Genomic DNA, 25,003 nt, shown 5'->3' with positions numbered 1-25,003 from the left:
TTCTCTTGTTAGCTGTTTTGACATAGCTTTGAAGGAATTGGTTAGATGTTGCCACAGTGATACTGTATAACAAATTATCCCAAAGGCTGTGACTTAAAACAATCACTTATTCTTGCCCATACATTTTTTTTGTCAGTTGGGGATTGGTATATTGAATCCAACTCATTGCTCATGATAAGGAGTTATGCAAGCCAGCTGTTAAATAAGGCTACCATTAAAAATTGTGTTGTGTAAACTTAAATCATTCATATTGTGAAAACCAAGATTCAAAATCTTAAATGTATTATATTACTTTTTTGATATTTTTACTTCACTTTATTATATATAGATATGTAAATATATAAAGTTTTATAAATGTCATAAATTGTAATTATACAAATCCAGAAGGCATACCCTACAATATGATATAGTATAGTCTATTAGAGCCAATATATCATTAAGTAGTGCGTGACTATTATTTATGTTCACAAAACTATTATGCTTGTTGTATCTCTATGGTAGAAATACTACAGAATGATGTGCTATTGTACATTCATCCCAGCCCTGAATTCAGTAACATCATGATCTACTTTGAAATTGTCTACAGTGAAATCAGTGTTTACACAATAAAAATTGGTAAATGTTATAAATTAAGATTTGTTGCTATTTTTAACCATAAATCAGATTGTATCCATTTACTTTCACATTATTGGTTGGGTGTCACTGATATAAATTAAACTGGATTTGAGTCAACAAGCAGAACTGGTCTGCTCCATTTGTTTCTTATTCTTGCCTAATCATAATGGCAGCGGAACAAACATGTAGGCATTTAAAGCCAAGCTTGGAATTGTCCCACTGTCACTTCCACCCACATTCAAAGCAGCTTTCATGAGCAAGCCCAGTAAAAGGAGCAAAAATACATTGTGGGAATAATTTCTCTGAGTTAGTGCAGTGGAGGAGCGGGCTGTCAGAGGAAGGCTTATTCTCTTCCCTCTCTGGCTTTCTGCTCCTTATTCTCTCTTTGAAGAGTGTAGGCTGTGTTAACTCTGGGGCGGCATTTCCCTGACTTTCAGAAAATTTGGAAGTGAGGAGACTGCTCTTCTAAAACTCATCCCATCAATTTAAGAAAAGCAAGGTACACCGTTAAAGTGTATTATTCCTCTCTAGTTAGAAATCACACCATCTGTAATATGGCAGCAATGATCAATGTTAGTACTGTTCTGAAGATTAAAAGAAATTCACATAGGTGTATAACTCTTGGTATGGTAACTGGAAAAAAGGAAATACTAAAATATTTTTAATTAACATAATTTTTTAGATCAGTTTTTAAGTTTATAGTCAAACTGAAGGAAATATATTAATATTTACTACATAATTCATGTCCTCTTCATACATAGCCTTCATCCCCAGAGGGACTTTTGTTTATAACAAAAGTAGGTTTTGTTATAACGAACCTATACTGAGAATATAATTATCATTTGAATTCCATCATTTACATTAGGGCTCACTGTTAAATGGTACATTCTATGGATTTGGACAAATCCATAATGACATACATTTATTATTATAATGTCACACAGTATTTTCATTGTCCTGATAATCATTCAGTGCACTGCCTATTCATCTCTAATATTTATTTTTGTGATTGTAATAAATACAAATAGCATCAAGTTTATTATCTTAACAATTCAAAACTCAGAGTTTTACTAAGATGTGCTAGCAGTGTGTTAATATAAGAATCAAGTTGTAAACTTTTTTTGGGGGGGGTCACACCTGGCAATACCAGGGGTTACTCCTGGCTCTGCACTCAGGAGTTACTCTTGACTGTGCTCAGGGGACCATATGGGATGCTGGGAATCAAACCTGGGTTGGCCACGTGCAAGGCAAATGCCCTACTGACTGTGCTATCACTTCAGCCCCCAAGTTGTAAACTTTTAATTACAGATTTATAATGAAATTTGTTTCTTTGGTTTTGGAGTCACACCCAGTATGCTCAGTGTTACTCCTGGTTTTGCCTCAGGAATCACTCTGGCGGCTCAGGAGACCAGATGGGATGCTGGGGATCAAACCTGGGTCAGCTGCATGCAAGGCAAACATACTACCTGCAGTATTATCACTCCAGTACAAAACAAAATTTTTAAAAATCTCAGCTTGGCCAAATATGAAGTTTTAAAACATTGAAAGGTATACTGGGAAAAACAAAGTTGGTTTACCTTTAGGTAAAAGTAATAAAAATTCCCAACAGTTTTTAAGATCAGTTTAATAGTGTTAAGTATATTATTATCATTGTGTAACTAATCTCCATATTATTTTTTCAATTTTGCAAATCTGAAACACTATACTCATTAATCAGCTGTTTTCCTCTCTAAGTCTTATCTAAGAAGAATCGTACAGTATTTATTTTTTGTCACTACCTTATTTCACTCAGCATAATATTTATCTGTGTTGAAGTATGTGACAGAATTTCCCTTCTTTTAAAAATTGATCAAGTTTTTTTATTTGAATCGCTGTTATTCAATAACAATAATCATAAGACGCTAGCGATAGGGTTTCACTGCATACAATATTCCAATACCACACTCTCCACCAGAGTAGCTGCTTCCTTTAAATATTGTCTCAGGGATTTCCCCCCACCCCCAATCACTGTCCTTCACTGCATGTATATGTCACATTTTTGTTATTCACTCATCCATCTTGGGTACTTAGCCTATTCTTACTTTATTGATATTATGAATATTGCTGCTGTGAACGTGGGTGCAAATATACTTATTGAGACCTGGTTTAATTATTTTAGATATATCAGAAGTAGAATTTATTACTTAAACTAACCACATTTTAAATATTTTGATGAACCACCATACAGTTTCCACAGATGTGCCATTTTATATTCCCTCTAACAAAGGTTCCAATTTCTCCACAATCTAGTCAACACTTATTATCTTCTATTATATTTTACCCTGATGGCATGAAATGATCTGTTTTTATAGTTTTGATTTATATTTCTCATACAGAATATATTTCTTTTTACAAGAATTTTTATTTTCATTTCTTCAACAAGCCAACAGAGAATTCTACAATATTCAACTTCTACCCAGTTTGTCTGTGTTCACTCACATAGCTGCATAATGAATAAGATAAAGTAATTTTTCTTTCTTTTAATATCTTAACTATTTTGCTCAGTGACTTGGAAAAGTCTAAATTTGGGGACTGGTTATGTGCCAATTCCTGAGTAAATCACACTGGCAGTAGGATGAGAGGTGTAGACAAAAAAGCTGTGAGGAATGGCTGGAAAATGTCTAGCATCTATTAGAAATGAATCCCAGCAATCCACAGACTTTCTGACTCACTCACACAGTCCTCTACTATCTGTTCTTCCCAGATATAAGCCTCGAGAGAAGCTGAAGGTGAACTTTGGCACTCCTGAGTTCCTCGCCCCGGAAGTAGTCAACTATGAGTTTGTCTCCTTTCCCACTGACATGTGGAGTGTGGGAGTCATCACCTACATGCTGTGAGTGCCAGGGGACTAAGCAAACTATTTGGGTGCTATTTCCAGGAAACAGAAATGGAGGAGTAGGAAAGTGAGATGGAGAAGTAAAGCAGTCAAGAAAGTGTGTTATTGATCCAGTAACTACTGTGGGTAATAGGAGCTTAAGCTAGCAAAAGAACTCTGTGACCCACCTCAGTTAGTCCATCTGACTGAGGAGGGTGTTAGGAGTTTTTATACGATACACAATAGCTGCTCTTTTTTTTTTCCTGCTTTTTCTGTCACACCCGGTGATGCACAGGGGTTACTCCTGGCTCAGCACTCAGGAATTACTCCTAGCGGTGCTCAGGGAACCACATAGAATCCTGGGATTTGAACTCCGGATGGTTGCATTCAAGGCAAACACCCTACCTGCTGTGCTATCGCTCCAGCCCCTACAATAACTGCTCTTGCTTTGTGGACTGGTCTCGTGAACATCAGTTCCTCAGAATTGAGTGAATAGATCAAACTTGGCTGTTCCTGAGGAGAGAAGACTCACAAAGAAATGAAGGCTTGGTGGATTAGAGTGCTGAGGGCAATACGTTGTTCACTACATCATCTAACTCTGTCCCTCTTACCATGCACTTCATGTTTCTGTGGTTTGAGACTCAACAAAGTCCTACTTTGCTCCCAGTCCTATCATTATGATTTAATTGCTACCCCATGTCTCCAAACTCTGTGTGTGTGTGTGTGTGTGTGGAAGACACACAGAGTGTGTCTGTGTGTGTGTGGAAGACAGGGGAAGTTTGAGACACCAAGTCAGCCAGATAGGGTGTCTTTGTTTCCACTCTCATCTTGGGCAAGCTTAAGAAAGCTAGTTTTCCTTCAGTTCCTGAGACCTGGGTATTATTCAAGCAATCTTATTTATCTTTTTTTTCGGGGGGGGGGGTCACACCTGGCAATGCACAGGAGTTACTCCTGGTTCATGCACTCAGGAATCACTCCCGACAGTGTTCTGGGAACCATATGGGATGCTGGGAATCTGACCTGGGTCGCCCGCGTGCAAGGCAAATGCCCTACCCGCTGTGCTATTGCTCCAGTCCCAATCTTATTTATCTTAAGACTCAATCAGACCTGCTAAACTGTTTATAAGTAAATCAATATGCATTGATAACTAGACACATTTGACTGGACTCTAATTAACTCATTATCTCAGAGTAAGGAAGAAAGATGTGAATCCAATAGGGGATTTATTTGAATACTATTCTTGCCTTTAAATTGGACTTTTCCTGTGGGGAAAGTATGGAGATGCCTTTCTTTTGAACCTTCCTGGTTCTGGTTAGTTAAGCCTGAGTTTTAAAAGATTTTTCTCTCTCCTGTTGATGCAGGTTGGCAGATATGGCTTCCACATACTAAAAGTCCTTTCTCTCCTCTAGACTCAGTGGTTTATCCCCATTTCTAGGGGAAACAGATGCAGAGACCATGAATTTCATTGTGAATTGTAGCTGGGATTTTGATGCTGATACCTTTGAAGGGTTGACAGAGGAGGCCAAGGACTTTGTTTCCCGACTGCTGGTCAAAGAGAAGAGGTACCCTTCAGTGCTTGTTTCTCATGAACCATTTGGATTGTGGCCACAAGTCAGGTTGTTGTAAAATCCTGCAATAACTGAATTTTCTCAAAACCAATTCCATTCAGGTGTTTTAGTCTGATGTTTCTTTGGAGTGAAAAAAGAGGCAGGAAAAGGGATAAATAAAATCAATTTATAAACAATGGATTGTAACAACAACAATTGGTTGCTTGTAAATTGACACAGATCTACATTGAGTTTTGGAAAGGACCATAGTTACAAAGTGCCCTATTTTTCAAATTATGGCTATTCATATATTAATATGAAAAGAGGTTGATATATGTAAGCATTATTACCTGGAAAAGTATTATTACTTGGAATTAAGATGAGAAATCTTTATTTGGTTTTCAGCAGTGTTATCTAAGTTCTTAGCAGAGCCATTGTGTTTCTGATTTGCATATATGTGGGAATAATTACAAATGACCCGGGGTAAACTCAAAATTTGGGTATTAAAACAGCTTATTGTTCCTGGATTTTTTGTTTCTTTCTGACTGTGAAGTTATGTGAGAAAAAAATATTTCTAAATTAGATGAACAAGTTGACATTATTTTTCTGGAAAGAGAAATAAGGACTTTTTTAAGTTTCATGTTCTTTCACTTCTTAAGAGCACTTCCAAGCAAAGCTGGCCTCCTACGTACTGCCTCAATTCCCCAGCTTTCTCGGGGAGGTGGTGATTAATCACTGGAATATGTTCCCTTAGCAGAGGGCACAGAACATTTGCTGATGACATTCTTCCACTTTTAAGGAGGGGAATTTTAAACATGAGGAGCTCCCTTTTTAGTATGGGGCATGAATCTGCCTAAATGATTAATCTATTGGCTTTTTACCAACTGAACATATTTTTGGATAGCCAGAAAAGGCAACCTCATCTAAGAGTCTCAACTGATGTTTGATTTCACAGCTGCAGAATGAGTGCCACACAGTGCCTGAAACATGAGTGGCTGAATAATTTGCCTGCCAAAGCTTCAAAATCTAAAATATGTCTCAAATCTCAGTTATTGCTGCAGAAGTACATGGCTCAGAGGAAATGGAAGGTAATTTTTTTCTGCATTTAGTCAAGGTGGTTTTTGCCTTCTTGACATGTTCTTTGAGAAAATTGTAGCTAAACTTTTAATTGCATTTTGACTCTAGTCAAGAGAGATTATTTAGGGAAAAGCCAGTTTTCATTTTCATGTTAAACTATTTTAGATTGATTTTTAAAATGCTACAGACCACTTATGATGGCATAAAAGTACCTAAGTGGACACCAGGAATGACAGAAGGAAAGTTGAACTTAACTTCTCAATGACAATAGTAGTGAAATCCTTAAAAACATTTGGGGCTTTAAACCTGATTCCTTCACATTTGGGAAAATTTTGTTTGCAACAATTCTTTAATACCTGGGCATAAAAATCTTTCTTTGTTGTTGTTTGTTGTTTTGGGGCCACACGTGGTGGTGCTCAGGGCTTACTACAGGCTCTGTGACAAGGGATCACTCCTGTCAGTATTCAGGGTACCATTTGGTGTTTTAGGAATCATGTCATCTTTATGCCATGTAAAGACCCTATACATGGTACTATTTCTCTGGACCCCCATCTTTAAAACTGTGATATTCCTGATTTACAGTATTTGGATATTGACTCAAGTCTTTGGTGACAAAGACAAAACAAAACAAAAACACTTTACCCAAAGTGCCTAGAAACAAGAAACCCAGATATGTACTGTAGCACTGTAGCACTGTCCTCCCGTTGTTCATCAATTTGCTTGAGCGGGCACCAGTAACATCTCCATTGTGAGACTTGTTGTTACTGTTATTGGCATATCGAATACGCCACGGGGAGCTTGCCAGGCTCTGCTGTGGGGGCAGGATATTCTCGGTAGCTTGCCGGGCTCTCCAAAAGGGATGGAGGAATCGAACCCGGGTCAGCCTCGAGCAAGGCAAACGCCCTACCTGCTGTGCTGTCGCTCCAGCCACACCACCCTGAATGCGCCCGATCTCGGATATGTACATGTGTAAAAAATTCACACTTACAATGAGTGCTATATATTTTAACATTTCTATTCTATAATCTTAGGTCTCACAGAAAAATTGTTTATTATATTCCGCCGATTTAATTTTATAAGCCCTAAACCCCAATTTGAAAGATGCCATCCTAGATAACATAAATCACTATAATATAACACAACATGCTTCAAATATGTCCCCTGAATGTTATGTGACTGTTCCACTATAATTTTGCTAGAATCTTGTTTTCTTTTTCAAGTTATCAGTTTGAAGTAAATCTGAATAAGCTAAACTTGCTTATGTTCTTTTATTGTTTCTTCTTTAAAATTGGTCTAAAAGCATACTATTTTATGTTTTCTATCTCTTTTATCTCAAGAAACATTTCTACGTGGTGACCGCTGCCAACAGATTAAGGAAATTCTCAACTTCTCCCTAATCTTCAACTCTGGTGTTCCCTAGACCTAGAAATTATTGAGACTGGTGGTAAAGTGATGCCTCAAGTATCTACACAATGTGGCCTTTTACTAATATTGATTCCAATTATTTTGTTTAAAATGTTATAGCTGTTGCTTTTCTTATAAACAAAGAAAAAAAAGACTAGAGAAAGTAACCTAAGAATGTTTTCTACCTTATGTTTGAATTGTCTATTTACTTTTCAAGTGTACCTACTTTAGGTGATAAGTATAGTCATGCTTTATGTAGATAGGAAAATCTTTACTTTGGATATATCAAAGTTTAAATTCTAAGCTTACTCTGATTAAAGAACCCAGTAGACAAATGGGTATATTTTAGTTTGCTCAAGTGTGAGCTGACATTTTTTCTTACATGATTCCACTCAAATGTAAACTAATGTAGATTTAAGAAAACAAACCTCAAACTTGTATTCTTTGTTGTGTTTTTGTTTCTGTTTTTGTTTGTTTTGCTTTGGGGCTATACCTGGCAATGCTCAGGGGTTTCTCTTGGCTCTATATTCAGGAATTACTCCTGGTAGTGCTCGGGGAACCATATGGGATACCAGGGATCAAACCCAGATAAGAATTGTGCAAGGCAAACACCCTACCTGCTGTACTATAATTCTAGCCCCCACAAAACTTTTATTCATGTGCTCCCTTTTAAGAATCAAAACATGCTTGATTTAATACTCTTTGAAATTTCAAAATATACCTACTATGGCTAAGTCAGAACAATAATTTTGGGCATATTTTAAAACTCCATTTGCTTTCCACCTTCTCTGACTTCCATTATGTTCTGACTTTGGTAACTTCCCAGCTCATTTTCCATCCTCAGTTATGAGTCTATGCTTTCTAGAAAGTCAGGAATGCAATATGTGAAAGAAGTGTACGAATGCAATGAGCTTCACCTCTCTGAGAGAAACTGGAAATGATACATTATGAGATAGTAAAGGAAAACTGTTCTACTGTTTTGTTAAGGATATCTACTTCCAATGTTTTCATTTAACTAACTTTTAAAATGATTAGTAAAGGGTATTTTATTATGCAAAAACATTCATAAAAACACTAATTTGAAGACTAATGCACTCCTGTATTCATGGCAGCCTTATTCATGATACTAGAATATGGAATCAATCTAATGGTCCATCCACAGATGATTAGATAAAGAAACTGGGCTATATCTACCCAATGGAATACTGCTATGCCATTTAAAAAGATGAAATCTTTCCTTGTAGAATACAATGGATGGATCTTGAGGTAATTATGTTAAGTGAAATAAATATGTAATAATGTGAGGGTCAGAGAGGGTACATGACATAAGGTGCACATAGCAGACTCTAATTAGATTCCTTCACACCACATACTGTTTCTTGAGCAACACCAGGAGTGACTTGGGCAAAAAGCCAGGCGAAAGCACCAAGCACTGCTGGACATGGCCCAATACCCACACTCCAAATATGTAAGGAAGTCAAAAGAACTACTAAATGGTTTCACTCATATGTGGAATATAAATTACTATAGCAAATAAACTGGCAAGAAATAACAAGATGAACTCCTAGACCAATGACAACAGGGGTGGTTACAGAATGAAATTGTGTGTAGGGGCGGATGAAAGAGAAGAAGGGTCTTTTTTTGATGGTGCGGTAACATTGAAACTTTGGTGGTAGAAATTACACCTCTATACTTCAGTAAAATTGTAAATTAATGATCACTGTCACTGTCCTCCCATTGTTCATCGATTTGCTTGAGCAAGCCCAGTAGCATCTTCATTGTGAGACTTATTACTGTGCTTGGCATATCGAATATGTCACGAGTAGCTTGCCAGGCTTTGCTGTGCAGGCGAGATACTGTAGCTCTCTGAGAGGGGCGGAGGAATTGAATCCGGGTGGGTTGGGTCAGCCGCTTGCAAGGCAAACACCCTACCTGCTGTGCTATCGCTCCAGCCCAAGTTAATGATAAGTCAGTGAAAAAGTTCAAATTAAAGTAATCCTTTTTATTTTCTCACTTTAACTTTGAGGGGGTGGGGATCATATCCAGTGGTGCTTAGGATTTACTCCTGGCTCTGCACTCAGGGATCACTCCTGGCAGGACTCAGGGTATGGTATGCTAACCTGGGTTAGCTATGTGCAAGGCATGTGCCTTACCCACTGTACTATCCTATTTCCTCACTTCTAACCTAATTTTCTTGCTAGTCCCATGGCATCAGATCAACAATTTTAATTTGGGTAATTACTTTTAGTTTTTGTTTTTGTTGGCAGTGTCAGAAATCAAACATTCAAGGCAAGTACAATGCCACTAAGCCATATCCCAGATTCTTACTTTTAGTTTTTAATTAATCATGTAACAGTTCCAAAACTTCTCAGGATTTTGGCTCCAGTATAAAGTCTTCTCTTCTGTGTTTTGTACAGTTTTTTTTTTTAAAAGCAAAGAACAGAGAAGTGCAGTGGGACGCAGAAGGTGGAGAGATTAAACCTGCTGCATTTCTCAAATGATAGTTTTTCCATTTCTCAAATGATAACTTTCCTGGTGAGAAAGTTAAGATTTTCAGGTCCAGCCAAGGCCTGTTTGAGCTGGCTAGTTAATGGCTGAACATTAGCAGAGATGGCTCCTGGAAGCCTTCCTTTTCATGAGAGTAGTGATTTGGTAAAAATGCTTTGTTTTTGAGCATCAATTGTCTCTCTGAAAAGGTTTCTTAAGTGCAGTCTCCAGAAATCACCACCAGGTAGTGATTCTCGGGGGAATATTGTGAATTTTCTCCTCAGAAAAATGAGTATTTAGAGTATTTCTGATAAGCCATATACATGTTTTAAAATTTTATAAGAACATCCCTAAAATATCCTAGCAAAATTAGTTTCAATAATTTACTAACTATAATAAAAATTTAATGTAGAAAAATTTAATATGCAATCAATATTTAAATTGGAGATATTTTACATTTCTTTTCTCATATAAAGACTAAGGTCTAGCGTGTATTTTATAATTAAAATGCATGTCAATTCAGATATTAAGCTTTCATCAAACATAATTTTATTTAGATTTCATAAAATTTATAGTAAAAATATTTTAAAAATTTCTGAGGGCTGTAAATATAGTAATTAAGGCATTTGCCTTGCATGCTGAAGACCTCAATCTGGGCAAAGCACATTTTCCTGATCCCTAAACAAAGGTTGTTGGTGTTATTATGGGTAGGCAGAATATACCTGAGGCAGGCAAAATCCATTCTAATCCTCTTCATAAGGTATTCCTGTGGGAATTAGGAAGGTTTTCCAGACAGAGAAGGTCATTTTTATCTGAATAAAGAAGCAGTATGTTCATGAAACTTAAGGGAAAATGTGTGAAGGGAAATTTCTATGAAGGGTTATGATAGAAGGAATTAAAGAACTGGAGATAGTAGACAGGTCTTCATCTGAGAGAAGATCTATACCCTCGTAGTGGACTTGTTATACCATACTAAAATGATGACTTAACTTAGTATTTAACAATAGGTTTTATAAGAGTACAGCCCAAAAGAATGTGTCAGAGAAACAAGTCGTACACTCCTTCTTCTATCAAGATTAATTATTGTGGTTTCACAATTGTGTGTGTTTTGTTAATAATGACAATGAATGTTGAATTTATTCTTGGAATATGGTTACTATTGGCACAGGTTCACAATGATGTTGCTTAAAAGAACAACTGGGAGGCCCCAGCAGCCTCCATGCCCAACCTTTGCCATATCAATGGGCCCGGCTCCACATCTCCTACACCACGTGGACAGCTCTTCATGACAGCTCTTCATCAATCCCTGGCAACACATATGGTCCTCAAGCCCTGCCAAGAGTGATCCCTGAATACAGAGCCAGAAATAATTCCTGAGCTCTGCTGTTGTAGCCCCCAAACCAAAAACAAACAACATACAAAACCTTTAGAAATTCAGTTCTGAAGTTGCTTTAATTACCTTTTAAGTTCTTAAAAAGCCACATGTGGTTTTTATACTAACAAAAAAGAATCCTCTGTCATATTTTAATCCCTTCCCTGTATTCTGTTATTTTTTACTTAACAAAATATTTTCTCTCCAAAGTGCCTTTTGGTGGGGAAGGATGTTTAGGCCAGGCCCACGCAATGAGATGTACCTTGGTTTGTAATCTTGTTTACCTGAAATTTGAGGGGGTTTTTGTGGGGTTTTAATTTTCTTTCCCTACTTTGCTGGGGTATGTATTTAGCTCAAAGCTTTTTGAGGTGTAACTGTGCATACATCAACTACTTCTAATGAAACTTTTTCATTTGAATGAGCAGTCACTGGAGACAGTGGGACAAGAAAACCTGAAGGGGAATCAGGCTCCCTTTCCTCCTTATGTCAGATTGGTGAGGGTGTGGGGAAAAATAGAGTTCTTCCACTTTTTTAAGAAATAATTTTTATTGCTGTACCATGATTTACAATATTGTTAGTTATACTTTTCCTGCATACATTTTTTATTGTGGAGATGGTGTATATTGGGCCCACCCATAACAAAACTAACAACTTTTGTTTAGGGATCAGAGAAATTATTTTTCCCAAATTTATTTGGCTAAGTCTTACCTGGGCACGAAAGTATTCAAATGTATTTCGCTAACAGTGTCTAGTCCTGCCATTGGTTCAGAGCCATTTATGAGAATTAAAAGTATTTCAACTATCTGTGGTATCTGGGCTCTTCATTGTGGTTTTGGTTAATAATAATTTAGGGTTGATGACACACTTCCCCAGGCTTTATTTTGCAGGGGCATGAGGGGAAACTAAGCTTTCTATGCCCCGCCTTGAAGTTCCTGAATGTATACTTTTAAAATGCCTCATTTGCCTTCATTTCCTAATGCCTTATTTGGGATACCAAAGCAGATTCTGTCTGTGGTTTTCATGATCTCTTACATCTGCCTATACCCATGATTTAGAATTTGTGGAATTTTCCCTGCTTAGGTTAGGGAAAGAGATCCTGGCTAAGTCTTCTCTAGCACAGTGATCATTGATGTTCTTTTTTGTAATAATGCAGTCTTCCCCAGGTTCCAAATTATTTACTGAATATTTGAAATGAATCCTGAGTCTACAATATCCATACAGGCTGCAAGTGCTCAAGATTTGGGGATCTGTGAATATCTTATAAGTAGTCCTGAAATACGTTCTGTTGCTCTAGAATATCCTTTACCCCTCCACAATGACTGGATTATACCCATGATTTTAAATACCCATGATTTAATGTTCATTAAATTTTTTCTGTCTTGAATGGATTATGAAGATGTGATATATATGTATATATACATATATATTTGCTCGAGCGGGCCCAGTAACGTCTCCATTGGAGACTTTCTTGTTACTGTGTCTGGCATATCAAATACTCTCGGTGGCTTGCCAGGCTCTCCGAGAGGGGCGGAGGAATTGAACTCGGGTCGGCCATGTTGGCCGCTTGTAAGGCGAACGCCCTACCCGCTGTGCTATCGCTCCTATACTGGACTACCATGCAGCTGCAAAGAATGATTAATCATGCAATTTGTTGGAACTGGAAGGTAGCAAAGTAAGTCAGAAGAAGAAAAACAGACACAGGATGATCTCTCTTATCTGTGGTAAATAGAATACTGAATGAGGAAATGTATTGTAGTAAAGTGGGGATGCCTAGATCACCCTGGACCCCAGTGTTTAGAGAGGAGAAGGACAAGGAAGGAAAAAAAAATCAATGGGGGGAAGAGAATGTGAAGGTGAACAGGCATCAGGGCTTTGATTATACTGATGACATGGAAGCATGGTATAGCCATATATCCAAAACACACTCTACAAAACTGAAAACATAATATCTAAGCTGCAACCACTGGAACTCTGTAATGTGCCTGTCAATTTACAGAGGGGGATGGGGTGGGGATTGAGGGTGGGAACTGGTGGAGGAAGTTGACACTGGTGGTGGAATTGGTGTTAAAATATTGTATGCTTAAAACACAACTATTAGTAACTTTGTATATCACAGTTAATAAAGAAGAGAAAAATTACCCATTAAATTCTTTAACAAACATGAAAGAGATTTAAAGATAAAAGAAGACAAGCTATTCTTAAATTTGTTTTCTTCTGTCTTGATTTGGTTAGGGCATTATCACTGAAGTCTTCCTTTACCCCATAAGTCCCCAACTGCACCCTCTGATGAAATTTCGTTTCTACCCACTTCTTTTATTTTTTTTTCCTTTATGATATCAAAGTGAAACTTTTTGTTCCCAAGTATGTGGGTCCTTAAATGATCTATGAACAATTTTCATACAAAACTCTAGATTCTGGGTGTTCTCAAAATGGATGTGCATCTCCCCCCTAAGTATTTCCGGAAGCCTCAGCAGCCATTTCCACTTCCCATAGCCATCGTGTCGACTTCCCACATTGGCCCTGCTCTTCTCACAAACTGAATCTCTGAGGAGATGCAAGCTAAGCAACTGCAATTCATGGACACAACAGTCCCCCCTGGCTGAAAATTCTGTGGCACCTTTGGGAGGGGACAGGCCTAGTCCCTGCCCCTCCCAAACCTGGTAGACATACCCACACTGCACTAATGCCAGCAGGCCAATGGCCTAATGGCATGGCTTCACTAAGAATCTCTTCAGACTCATCCAAGTTCTACAGATTCCCCCAAGTTTTAGGACCAGACAACTGCATACACAACCACGCAACACTTCTAAATTCCACAGTACTTTCCAGTAGGAGAATACTATTAGATTTAGGAGAGTACACATTATATGAGAAAGTAACACAGAAGCCAACTAAACTCAACAAACAAAATCAAACACAGAAGGCTCAACTGTGACAAAAAGCTTAGTATATCCTCAGACAAAGACTTAAAAACCCCATGGTGAGATATAAAAATTTTTATATATTTTCTTTTACTGAAGTATTTTTGATAATTAATTTAACCATTTGGTCATAACAAGCAATATAAAACAAAATATGGGGGCAGGCTTGGAGGATAGTTGAGAAAATAGGAACAATGGTAGAGGGAAGGTCACGTGGGTGATAGGATAAGCGTTGGAACATCAAAAGCTGGTAACAACGGTATTATGAATACTTTTGTAAATCAGGTTGTTTAAAGTTTAAAAAATCCCTCCAGATTTTTATGAAGTTTTAATTTTTTATTTAATAGCATTAAGAAGGTGTCGTTGGATCCCCTGATGCTCTTTGTTCAGGTTTCATACTGATTCCTCACTGGTTCCCAAGCAAGCCATGTGGCTCCTCTGTATGCCATTCTTGGTCTATGCTGGTCTATTTCTGATTCTTTCGTTCAGTGTCCACACTGACAGATTACAGACTTCTCAAGGCTGTAACCCAGTAACCCTTTGTCCTTTTGGCTTTCCTTAGTTCTTGGCCATATGAGTGAGAATTCCTGCTTCTAGCCATTAGTCTGGATACAGGTGAGGGGTCCAAAGAGAATCTGTTATCCTTCCAGACATGAGCATGGGGTCAAAGAAGTCACCTGGCAGGAGTTCCCTTTTATATCTTAGTATTTCACACCCTCAGACATTTCCATGATCTATCTGAGTGGCTAAGTAGGTGATATTTAAAAGGACCAATTAAATGAATTAGATTACCTGGTTCCCATATCCTCCTCTCCACTTCCACTGTAACAGCAGTGTTAGGGATGGAGCCAAAGGGTTCTGGAACATGACTCCACAATGGAGCAATGTGAAACATGTGTTTTACTACTGAGCCAAATTCCTGGTCCTATGCCTCATTTATGAATCTCTTTTTATAGGCATAGAAATATATTACATCTCTTGAGGGTATCCCCAAGCTCTCCCAATGTGGTGAGATCAGGAGCCATGGCAATGTTCACACTAACCTGACTAATCCTTCTTTGCTCCCTTTTGTCAACTCTTGACTTATTGACAAAAGTGTGTTAACATTTCTGAATGAGTGCCTAGTCTTGCCACATGAGGATGTTGGAAGCATATTTTTTCTAATACTTCACAAAATGGAAACCAATTGAAAATCACTGGTAATGCTCCATGCACCGTTAAGAATGACAACTTAACCTGGCCCAGAATATGTCCCTGAATATATCCACTAATAGATTCCGAGTCCTGCCTTAATTTCTAAATCTCTTCAGAGGGTAAAAAAGTATTATTTATATCTGTGATATCCTTATCCTCCCCATATCAAGTTTTTTTTTTTATGTAGGAGTACTGCTATTTATTCAGCCACTGATTAGCTGATTGAATTGAGCATGAACTCTACCTTATCCATATCAAGTCTTTTTTTTTTTGCTTTTTGGGTCACACCCGGTGATGCTCAGGGGCTACTCCTGGCTCATGCACTCAGGAATTGCTCCTGGCGGTGCTCGGGGGACCATATGGGATGCTGAGAATCGAACCTGTGTTGGCCATGTTGGCTGCATGCAAGGCAAACGCCCTACCCGCTCTGCTATCACTCCAGCCCCTCCATATCAAGTCTTATGTGCATTATTTAGCAGACAGGGAAATGACTATGTTATCCTGATGAGAGGGAGGATTATGACTGAACTTGTCATTCTCTCTGTTGGCCCCCAAATGTGTTCCTAATGTTTTTCTGTTCCTATCACAACATCTTTGGAAGAATATAGAAAGATATTGGTTCTTGGTTACCCTAATATGACAGCTTCTTAGCCACTCCAGTTTAGGGTCAATGTCAGTCTCATGCTTGTTGGGAGCCTGACTGACCTCTTCTAGCCCCAGAGATCTCTGAACATTCTAACTAATTAATTTCTGGTCTCACCTTCATTTCTAATCCATTTACAAAGAATATAAAAAAAGATTTCTTTTTTGGCAGTAAGGGTCTTTGTTTTATTTTTTAAATTTTTTTTAATTGATCATGTTGAGTGAAGTAAGCCAGAAGAAGAAAGACAAACACAGGATGATCTCACGTATCTGTGATAAATAGAATACTGGATGAAGAAATGTATTGTAGTAAAGGGGATGCCTAGATCATCCTGGCCCCCAGTGTTTAGAGAGGAGAAGAACAGGGAAGAAAAATAAAAAATCGATGGGGGAAGAAGAGAATGTGAAGTAACAGGTATCAGGATTTTGATTGGAGAGTGGTATAGCCATATAGCTTTGGGAGAGTGGTATAGCCATATATCCAAAACACACTCTGCAAAACTGAAAACATGAGATCTAAGCTGCAACTACTGGAACTCTGTAATGTACCTGTCAAGTTGACAGAGGGGGATGGGGTGGAGGTAGAGGATGGGGATGGAGTACACTGGTGGAGGGAAGCTGACACTGATGACGGGATTGGTGTTGAAATATTGTACGCTGAAAACTCAACTATCAATAACTTTGTAAATCAGTTCTTTAATTTAAAAAAAGAAAAAATTAAGAAAATTTTCAATTGAATTCATGAGATACCCTGTTACAAAGTTGTTCATGGTTAAGTTTCAGTCATACAATGTTCCAACACCCATCCTTTCACTAGTGCACATTTCTCCCTCCTCCAATATCCCCACATTTTCTCTCACCCTCAGCCTGCCTCAATGACAGACACCTCTCTCTCTCTTTTACCCTTTTAGACAACATGCTTCACAATAATGTTACTGAAAGGGCTACTTTACCTCCTTTTAGCACTCAGTTCTTGTCCAGAATTATTATTTCCAACTACCATTGTCATGGTGGTCCCTTCTTTGAACAAACTGCACTCTCCTTCTCACTTTGTGGCAAGATTCCTATCATGGATCAGTCCTCCTGTCTCTTGTTTCTATTGTCTTTGCATATGATTCACATAAACACACACACACACATACACACACATATCCTGCGAATGAGTGCAATCATTCTGTTTGTCCCTCTCCCTCTGGCTCATTTCACTCAGCATGATACTCTCCATGTCCATCCATCATAAGCAAATTTTAAGACTTCATTTTCCCTAATGACTGCAATATAGGTTGTAGAGCAATGTATCCCCTGGTCTGGACAGCAGATGGAGCTGTTGAGATTTTCCCGACTCCAGAAGTTCAAAACATGTCCCCCAAATAACAAGTTGTTGAGATATTCTGAATATCTCATGAGGAGGATGGATATGTATTTTGACTGTTTCTACTGTATGCTCAGGGGTATGCTTAGCACCTACCATTATTCAGTCAACACCTTAACTTAACGGCTTATGGTGTTTTGGCCCCTGCTATGGACAGACCAGGGAACTTCAATAGCCCAAAAGCCGTAGAATGTGTGTCTGAATTAATCCCCAGTCTTACTATAATTTCTAGATTCCTTATGAGGGAGTAGAAATAGATTCTCATGTATTTATTTTTTAAACATTTTTTATTAAGACACTGTGATGTATAAAGTCATACATAGTTGAATTTCTGGTATACAGTGTCCCACCACCATGCCCCAGCATTCTCTCCCATCAGATTCTCTCTTTTGGAGTTAACATGGCCCATCCAATATAGAAACTTCTAAAGGTATGTCCCCCAAACTCTGGCACAGGTGAAAGATCTTGACTGAATGCTTACTGGTCCAAAAATCTCAGGTGTGTACCCTAATGAATCCCCATGTACTTTTAAATCTCTCCTGAGAAGGATAGAACCACATTTTTGGGGGGGGGGTGTTCTACCCCATTCCCCCAAAACATTGGCAGATACCAGGGGTTTAGATTTTATGGTAATGTTTCCACAATGTTCTTAGTGTAGAATTTCAACATTCTTGGCACCAGAGGTTCCAAAATGTATCCCATAGTTCTACCAGTTCTACCAGAATTCTGAGACACTTATTAGAATTGTGGAGACTTCCCTGATTCCAGTGGTTTCTGAGTACATTCCTGAATGAATTTCCACTTCTGCAATGTGTTCTACTTAGGAGGAGAAACATTATGGTCTGGAATATCTCTGCCTCCTCCAAAAATGATATAGAACAGCCATGATTTAGAAGTCATTGTAAAGTCCATTCAATCCTGACTGAGAAGATGAATTATAGCCAACCATAAGTTTGATCCCATTTGAGGAATATACAAACTGATTTGTTTGGAATAACATCAGCCCCTTTCCCTAAGAATATAGGGTTCATGGTAATGCAGGGGATGTTTGATGGAATCTTCCCTAGAATTATAGTTCCCTTGATATGTTCTCCTAATGTATTCTTAATACTTATCCTTGTGCTATCTAAAATGGTGGCTAATACCTACAACTGGTAATATTCAACCAACTGTGGTCGAGCTGATTGATCTTTCAGTACCCGCTCTGAAGTCCCAGAAAGTGTCCTGAATGATCTTTTCTTCTTACTAGAAGTTCTGAACCTCTTAAAAATTGATAGGGCATAAAATTTTTTTTTTTTTTTTTTAGTCTGAGAGTATTCTCAAGCTCTCACTTTTTTTTTTTTTTTGGCTTTTTGGGTCACACCCGGTGATGCTCAGGGGTTACTCCTAGCTTTGCACTCAGGAATTGCTCTTGGCAGTGCTCAGGGGACCATATGGGATGCTGGGAATCGAACTCAGGTCAGCCTCGTGCAAGGCAAACGCCCTACCCGCTGTACTATTGCTCCAGCCCAAGCTCTCACATTTTAATGTGAGAACTTTAATTTAATATTTCAGTTTTGGATTTCTGGTGATGTTCGCCTGCCCTAGTTTGGTAGAAGCCTTATTGTTACCCTCCTGTCTATATAGGTTCAAATATGTCTCCTGTGAGTTCATATTCATGTCCTCATTTCAGAATCTTTTATGAGAAGGATAGAATTAGTTGTCTATTCATGCCCCTCACCATCTGGTGACTGAGAGTTAAGGTTTAGGGTTTATGTTATGTTACTTTTCACCTATCTCACCACGGAGAGACTGACTAAACTTTTTCTAAACCCAAAAGTCCAGGAGTATCCCATGGTATATTCCCAGTCCTACCTTAATCTCTAAATATTTATGAGGAATACTTAATTTAAATGTTTGGGGCCAGGGATATAGAGATTAAAGCACTTGCCTTGTCTGTGGCTAACCCCTATTAGATTCCTGGTACCATGGCAACATTGCCTGGAGTGCCAACTAAGCAAAGAACTAGCAGCAGCCCCTCAGTAACCCTGGGTTTGGCCCAAAAGCCACCCACCAAATAATAGAAATGAAAGAGATGTTTTTTAGCGCTGGAGAGAGAGAGCAGCGGGTAGGGCGTTTGCCTTGCACGCGGCCGACCCAGGTTCGATTCCCAGCATCCCATATGGTCCCCTGAGCACCGCCAGGAGTAACTTCTGAGTACAAAGCCAGGAGTAACCCCTGAGCATCACCAGTTGTGACCCAAAAAGCAAAAAAAAAAATAATAATAAAAGATGTTTTTTATGCATTATCATATAGATTAAATAGGTCTAAATTGTTTAGTCTATTAAAATCTGTGATCTAATTTTAACAAAGTACATTAAATTATTTTTATACCCTTTGAAAAATTTTTCCAAATCTAGATCTAAATAGTCTTTTCGTCCTTACATTATTGAAAGTTTCCAAAGAGCTAGAGGAAATTATCAGAATAATTGTTCTCATCTTGTATAGTGAAAAATATTTAAAAAATTAAACCTGACATTTGAAATCAAATGGAAAAGCACAACCAAATAAGGAATATAATACTTTTGTTGCCACATTTGCATATGTATTAATATAACTGCCTTAAAAATTATATAAAACTCCCAGAACACTTTCATAGACAACACCTGCCTAAAAAATCTGAGTTCAGAGAAAACAGAGATAATTAGAAGCTGGTTTTCTGAGCGCAGAACCAGGTAGATGCCTGAATATCAACAATTCTGGACCCCAAAACAAACAAAAATGATACAGAAGAGACAATAACAAAGTTCATATGAAATCATAAAATACCCCAAGTAGCCCAGGCCATATTAAGAAATAAGAAATTGGTGGGGTTGGAGTGACAGCACAGCGGGTAGGGTGTTTGCCTTGCACGAGGCCAACCCAGGTTCGATTCCCAGCATCCCATATGGTGCCCCGAGCACCACCAGGAGTGATTCCTGAGTGCAGAGCCAGGAGGAACCCCCGAGCATTGCCGGGTGTGACCCAAAAAGCAAAATAAAATAAGAAATTGGAAAGTATTCATTATCTAGCTTGAAATAAAAAAGTTATGGTGGTCAGACGGCATATGCTAGAATAAGGTTTGACTCTGTCGGTGGGTTAGTATCAAATATCCAAAGACAAATGCCCAGATCTATTATCAACTAATTTTTAAAATGTTGATTAAAAAAAAATAAAAAGTTTCTTCATGCCCTACCGAGGTTGCCCCCCACCAGTGGCTCTCCCACATGGCCAAGGTTCCAGAGGCACAAGGACTTAATCCAGAGCCTGGCAGCTTACGGCAGAAAAGTGAATGGACTATGCGTTAAACTACAGTGCCATGCCTCCCCAGGAGGGAAGGGGTTTCTGTCCCTTCCGCCCCCCTCCCCAGCAAGGTGGTCGCTGTCTCAGAGCTTATTGGAAAGCCAGGTATGAGCCAGGCGGTGACAGGAGAACTGCAGCCTCATGGGATGGGCGGGCGGTACCGGCTCATCCTTCACGCCCTACCAAAGTCACGAGTTGCCCCCCACGAGCAGCTTTTGTCTCCTCACGGCCTTATCACCAGACGCACAGAAACCAATCTTGTAATTATCTGGCTCTTGGCAGAAACCCCTCCAAACTTAATTAGTAAAATATCAGAAATCCAAAATCATGGTTCTCATAACCAGCTATAGAAAACAAATTATTTCACAATGCCTTTTCAGCAGTTCTGATTGTTGGGGGGAAATTCTAAACAATAATGGTGCATCTTTTGTCGAAATAATGAATGTTATCAAAGTAGAGAGAGAGTTAAGTAGAAATCATCTGCCTCACAGGCATCGGGAAGGGTGGGAGGGAGGATACATTGGGGTTCTTTGTGGTGAAAAGTAAGTACTGGTGAAGGGAAGGGTGTTTGATCATCATATGACCGAGACTTAAACCTGAAAGCTTTGTAACTTTTCCCACAGTGATTCAATAAATAAATAAATAAATAAATAAATGTTGATGAGTACATAAAGTGGAGTAATGATCGCCTCTTTACTATTAACAATAGCCAGAATTTGGAAACAATTCGAGTGCCCATAGTTTCTTTATCCATTCTAAATGGATAAAGAACAAGGTAAATCTACACAATGGAACTCTATGCAGCCAACCAGGAAAAATAAAGTCATGAAATTTTCTTATAAATGGATGGACATGGAGAGTATCAGACTGAATGAAATGAGTCAGAGAAAGGGGGACAGACAGAATGATTGCACTCATTTGCAGGATATATATTTAAAAAAAAAACCCCAAAATCACAGTATGTTACTAATACCCAAGAACAGTAGATATGAGGGCCAGAAGGACTGGTCCATGGTTGGAAGCTTGTCCTAAGTGAGGGGAGGGCCGCAATTAGGTCAGAGAAGGGACCCGTTATGCCAATAATAATTGGAAATGATCACTCTGGACAAAAACTGAGTGCTTAAATGAGTGCTGAAAGTCATATATATGATCACTTTTTTGGTGGCTGTATTCCTGTATTGAAAACTATAATGCCAGAAAGGAAGAGAGAGAGAGAGAGAGAGAGAGAGAGAGAGAGAGAGAGAGAGAGAGAGAGAGCTGTCTGTCATAGAGGGTGGGGGTGGGGTGGGGTGGGGTGGGGAGAAGGACATTGGGGACATTGGTGGTGGGAAATGTACACTAGTGAAGGGATGAACATTGTATGACTGAAACCCAATCATGAACACCTTTGTAACTGCATAAACAACAATAAACTCTGATTTATTGAATCACAGTTATTCCATAAATAAATAAATAAACATTTTAAAAAATTATAGCCTCTTCAACAATGGTGTCTGTAAAACTGGATAACCACCTGTGAAAAAATAAAACTGAGCTTATATCTTATACCTTACACAAAAGTCACCTAAAAGTGCATCAAAGACCTTTAAATCAGACCAAAATCTATAAAGTACATGGTAGAACTTGGAATTAGAGGACACATTATGGGATCTCTGTAATAATCCAGGGCAAGGGAAACATTAGTGTGGATATTGGCCAACAAATATGAAAGTGCTGGTTACACCCAAGTTAGAATCCAGTCTCATCTTTTCCCTAAGAATTTTAACTTTTAACAGACTAATTTTCCATTAAGTGCGTATTTGGGATACTTTGGGGCTAGAGAATTTTCAGTTTTCTCCCTTTGTGGAGTTAGGCCAGTCAGATACTGCCATGAACAGTAAATGGCAGCCCCAGCCCATAAATGCATATTGGGAGGAATCAGGAAGAATATTTAAAATCTCTTTTTTTAAAAAAAATTTTTTTATGAATTACCATGAGATAGTTAGACTCACAAACTTTCATGATTACGTTTCAGTCATACAATGATTGAGTACCCATCCCTCCACCAGTGCCCATTCTCCACCACCAATGTTCCCAGTATCCCTCCCGCCACCTTCATTCCATCCTCCCCCTAGAATATTTGAAATCTTCTGGCCAGGGAAATTTCAGCTACCTTTCCTTGCTGACCCAACCTATAGGTGACATTACCCTGAATCTTAAATCTTAAGTTTCAGATATATTGAGAGGATCCTTAGTGAGTACAGAGTAATATAATCCATTTTTAAACATTTCAAAAGGGATTCAGCAGTAGTAGGGTAATGATTCATTAATGTATTTTTAGTTCATCTTGGGCCAGTAAAGGCTCAGTCAGCATCTTTTTGTTGAGCTGGGCATTGACCTCCATTTTCAAAAAGATCAGATTAATTTCAAGAACTAGAATTTGTTATTATTTTTTTTAAAAAATGTTTTATATATATATTTTTCCCACTTTAAACAGCGGGTAGGGTGTGCAAGGCAAACACCGAGTTCAATTCCTCAGCCCCTCTCAGAGAGCCCCGCAAGCTACCGAGAGTATCCTGCCCGCACAGCAAAGCCTGGCAAGCTACCCATGACATATTCGATATGCCAAGTAACAACAAGTCTCACAGTGTTACTGGGCCCACTCCAGCAAATTGATGAACAACTGGAAAACAGTACAACAGTGCTACAGTGTTATTTAAACATTGTGGTTTACAAAGTTGTTCATGATTTGCTACAGGCATTGAATTCCCTAACAATCCCTCAAGCTTGTCCCCATCGCAGGTCCAGAAATTTATTTTATATTGCTTGTAACCACTAAGTGGCTAATAAAGTGATCAAAAAATATTTCTGTAGAAGAAAATTTGTACGAATTGTTGTATCTCACCGTGGGGCCATTATATCCTCATATGAGGGTTTACTAAGCTTGTTGTTGTTCCAAGTTAAGTCTTCTGGGTTAATGTATTTATTAGTCAAGGCTGTTGTGATACATCCCATTAACCTGGTATGCTATTATTACTGGAATGTCAGTATTGCAGAGTTTGGAGGTGTTGTCCAGAAAAATCCTGAATATTTAACTGGGTATTCTTGCCAGAGGCATTGCAGCCACCTTGAGGTGTGGGAGTGGCTGTCAGAGCTTTGTTTCACTGGGCACTGATCCACCCAGCTTCCCAAGATTGCCCTGGAGGTCTCCCTCAGGATAGGGTAACAAAAATTCTTGCAGTTAGTCGATGTCCTTAGAGATTTATTGATGAGTCTGTGTAATAAGGCTGGTAGATGAGCTGGTCTGGTATCAGGGTGGGGCATGGACATGGCTGCCTGGGTCTTACAGAAGTATGGGGAGGTCCTCCATCCAGACTGAGAAGGCCTGGAGTTTTCAGCCCAATGACCCATGTTTCTGTAGATTAGATTCTAATCTAATATCAGTTTAGCCTAAGGTGGTGGGATCCAGCTGGAGACAGTAGTAATGTTTCTATCCTTTTTTGCAACATACTCATAAATAATATTAGGGCTAGGAATTAATTATTAAGCACATTTGCGCACTTCTTAGGCCAGAGATGTCAAGTGCCTTATACATTATTGTATGATCTCCCTGGCTGCAGAACTGGAATTCTTCAGGGACACATTGGGGATTTCAAGAACAACTTGGTCAGTCTTTTGCTTAGCCATGATAGACTGATGAATGGCTGATACTCATTATCAGCCATAATGTCCACATTAGGACAGTAGTGATCCCTAAATCCCTAAATCATGGGTAAGTACTACCTTACTTGTAAGGCCTGGATAAATCTCTGAAAAATCTTACTTTGTTCTATACTTCTATTACAATTTTCAGAACTTAGAGAAGAAATGGAATTTGTTGGTGGACACAAATACATTTGAGGAACTATGGGGCCAGACAATGTTCAAACTGACTCCTTTCCTCAAAAGAAAAGTTCCATAGAATATAAATGATAGTATCGGCCACATTTGAGGGTCTCAGAAGCTTAAAAACAAACAAACAAAATGTTTCTATTGTTCTCAAGAATGCTTCAAAATCTGTATTTAGACTGAGAATTAGGATACTCATTCTGTTGTAAGGTCAGCAATATGTCAGGATCCTTCTGAAATGTCAAAACTTTGGTAAACCTAAAACATGAGTAAACCTAAAAGATCAGTTGCCACGTTTGAGGGGCCCAGTAAATCTCAGACATATGCTAC

General features: G+C 38.6%; 1 protein-coding gene across 5 annotated transcripts in view; it reads left to right on the top strand.

The window, feature by feature from the left end:
* MYLK3 (myosin light chain kinase 3) overlaps positions 1-7,937 on the top strand; it is a 53,349-nt gene extending 45,412 nt beyond the window's left edge. For all 5 annotated transcript variants that reach the window (XM_056137064.1, XM_056137065.1, XM_056137063.1 and 2 more), the window contains exons 10-13: positions 3,359-3,487; positions 4,879-5,031; positions 5,972-6,104; positions 7,431-7,937. In XM_056137064.1, coding sequence (XP_055993039.1) covers positions 3,359-3,487; positions 4,879-5,031; positions 5,972-6,104; positions 7,431-7,490 — 475 coding nt within the window. In that variant the 3' untranslated portion in view covers positions 7,491-7,937. The remainder of the gene's footprint in view (positions 1-3,358; positions 3,488-4,878; positions 5,032-5,971; positions 6,105-7,430) is intronic.
* The last annotated feature ends 17,066 nt before the right edge of the window (positions 7,938-25,003 follow it).

Source organism: Sorex fumeus, unplaced genomic scaffold (assembly GCF_029834395.1).
Source record: "Sorex fumeus unplaced genomic scaffold, SorFum_2.1 ptg000122l, whole genome shotgun sequence".
NCBI lineage: Eukaryota > Metazoa > Chordata > Mammalia > Eulipotyphla > Soricidae > Sorex > Sorex fumeus.
The sequence above is the reverse complement of the archived record's forward strand: the minus strand, read 5'-3'. Positions and strand labels throughout refer to the sequence as shown.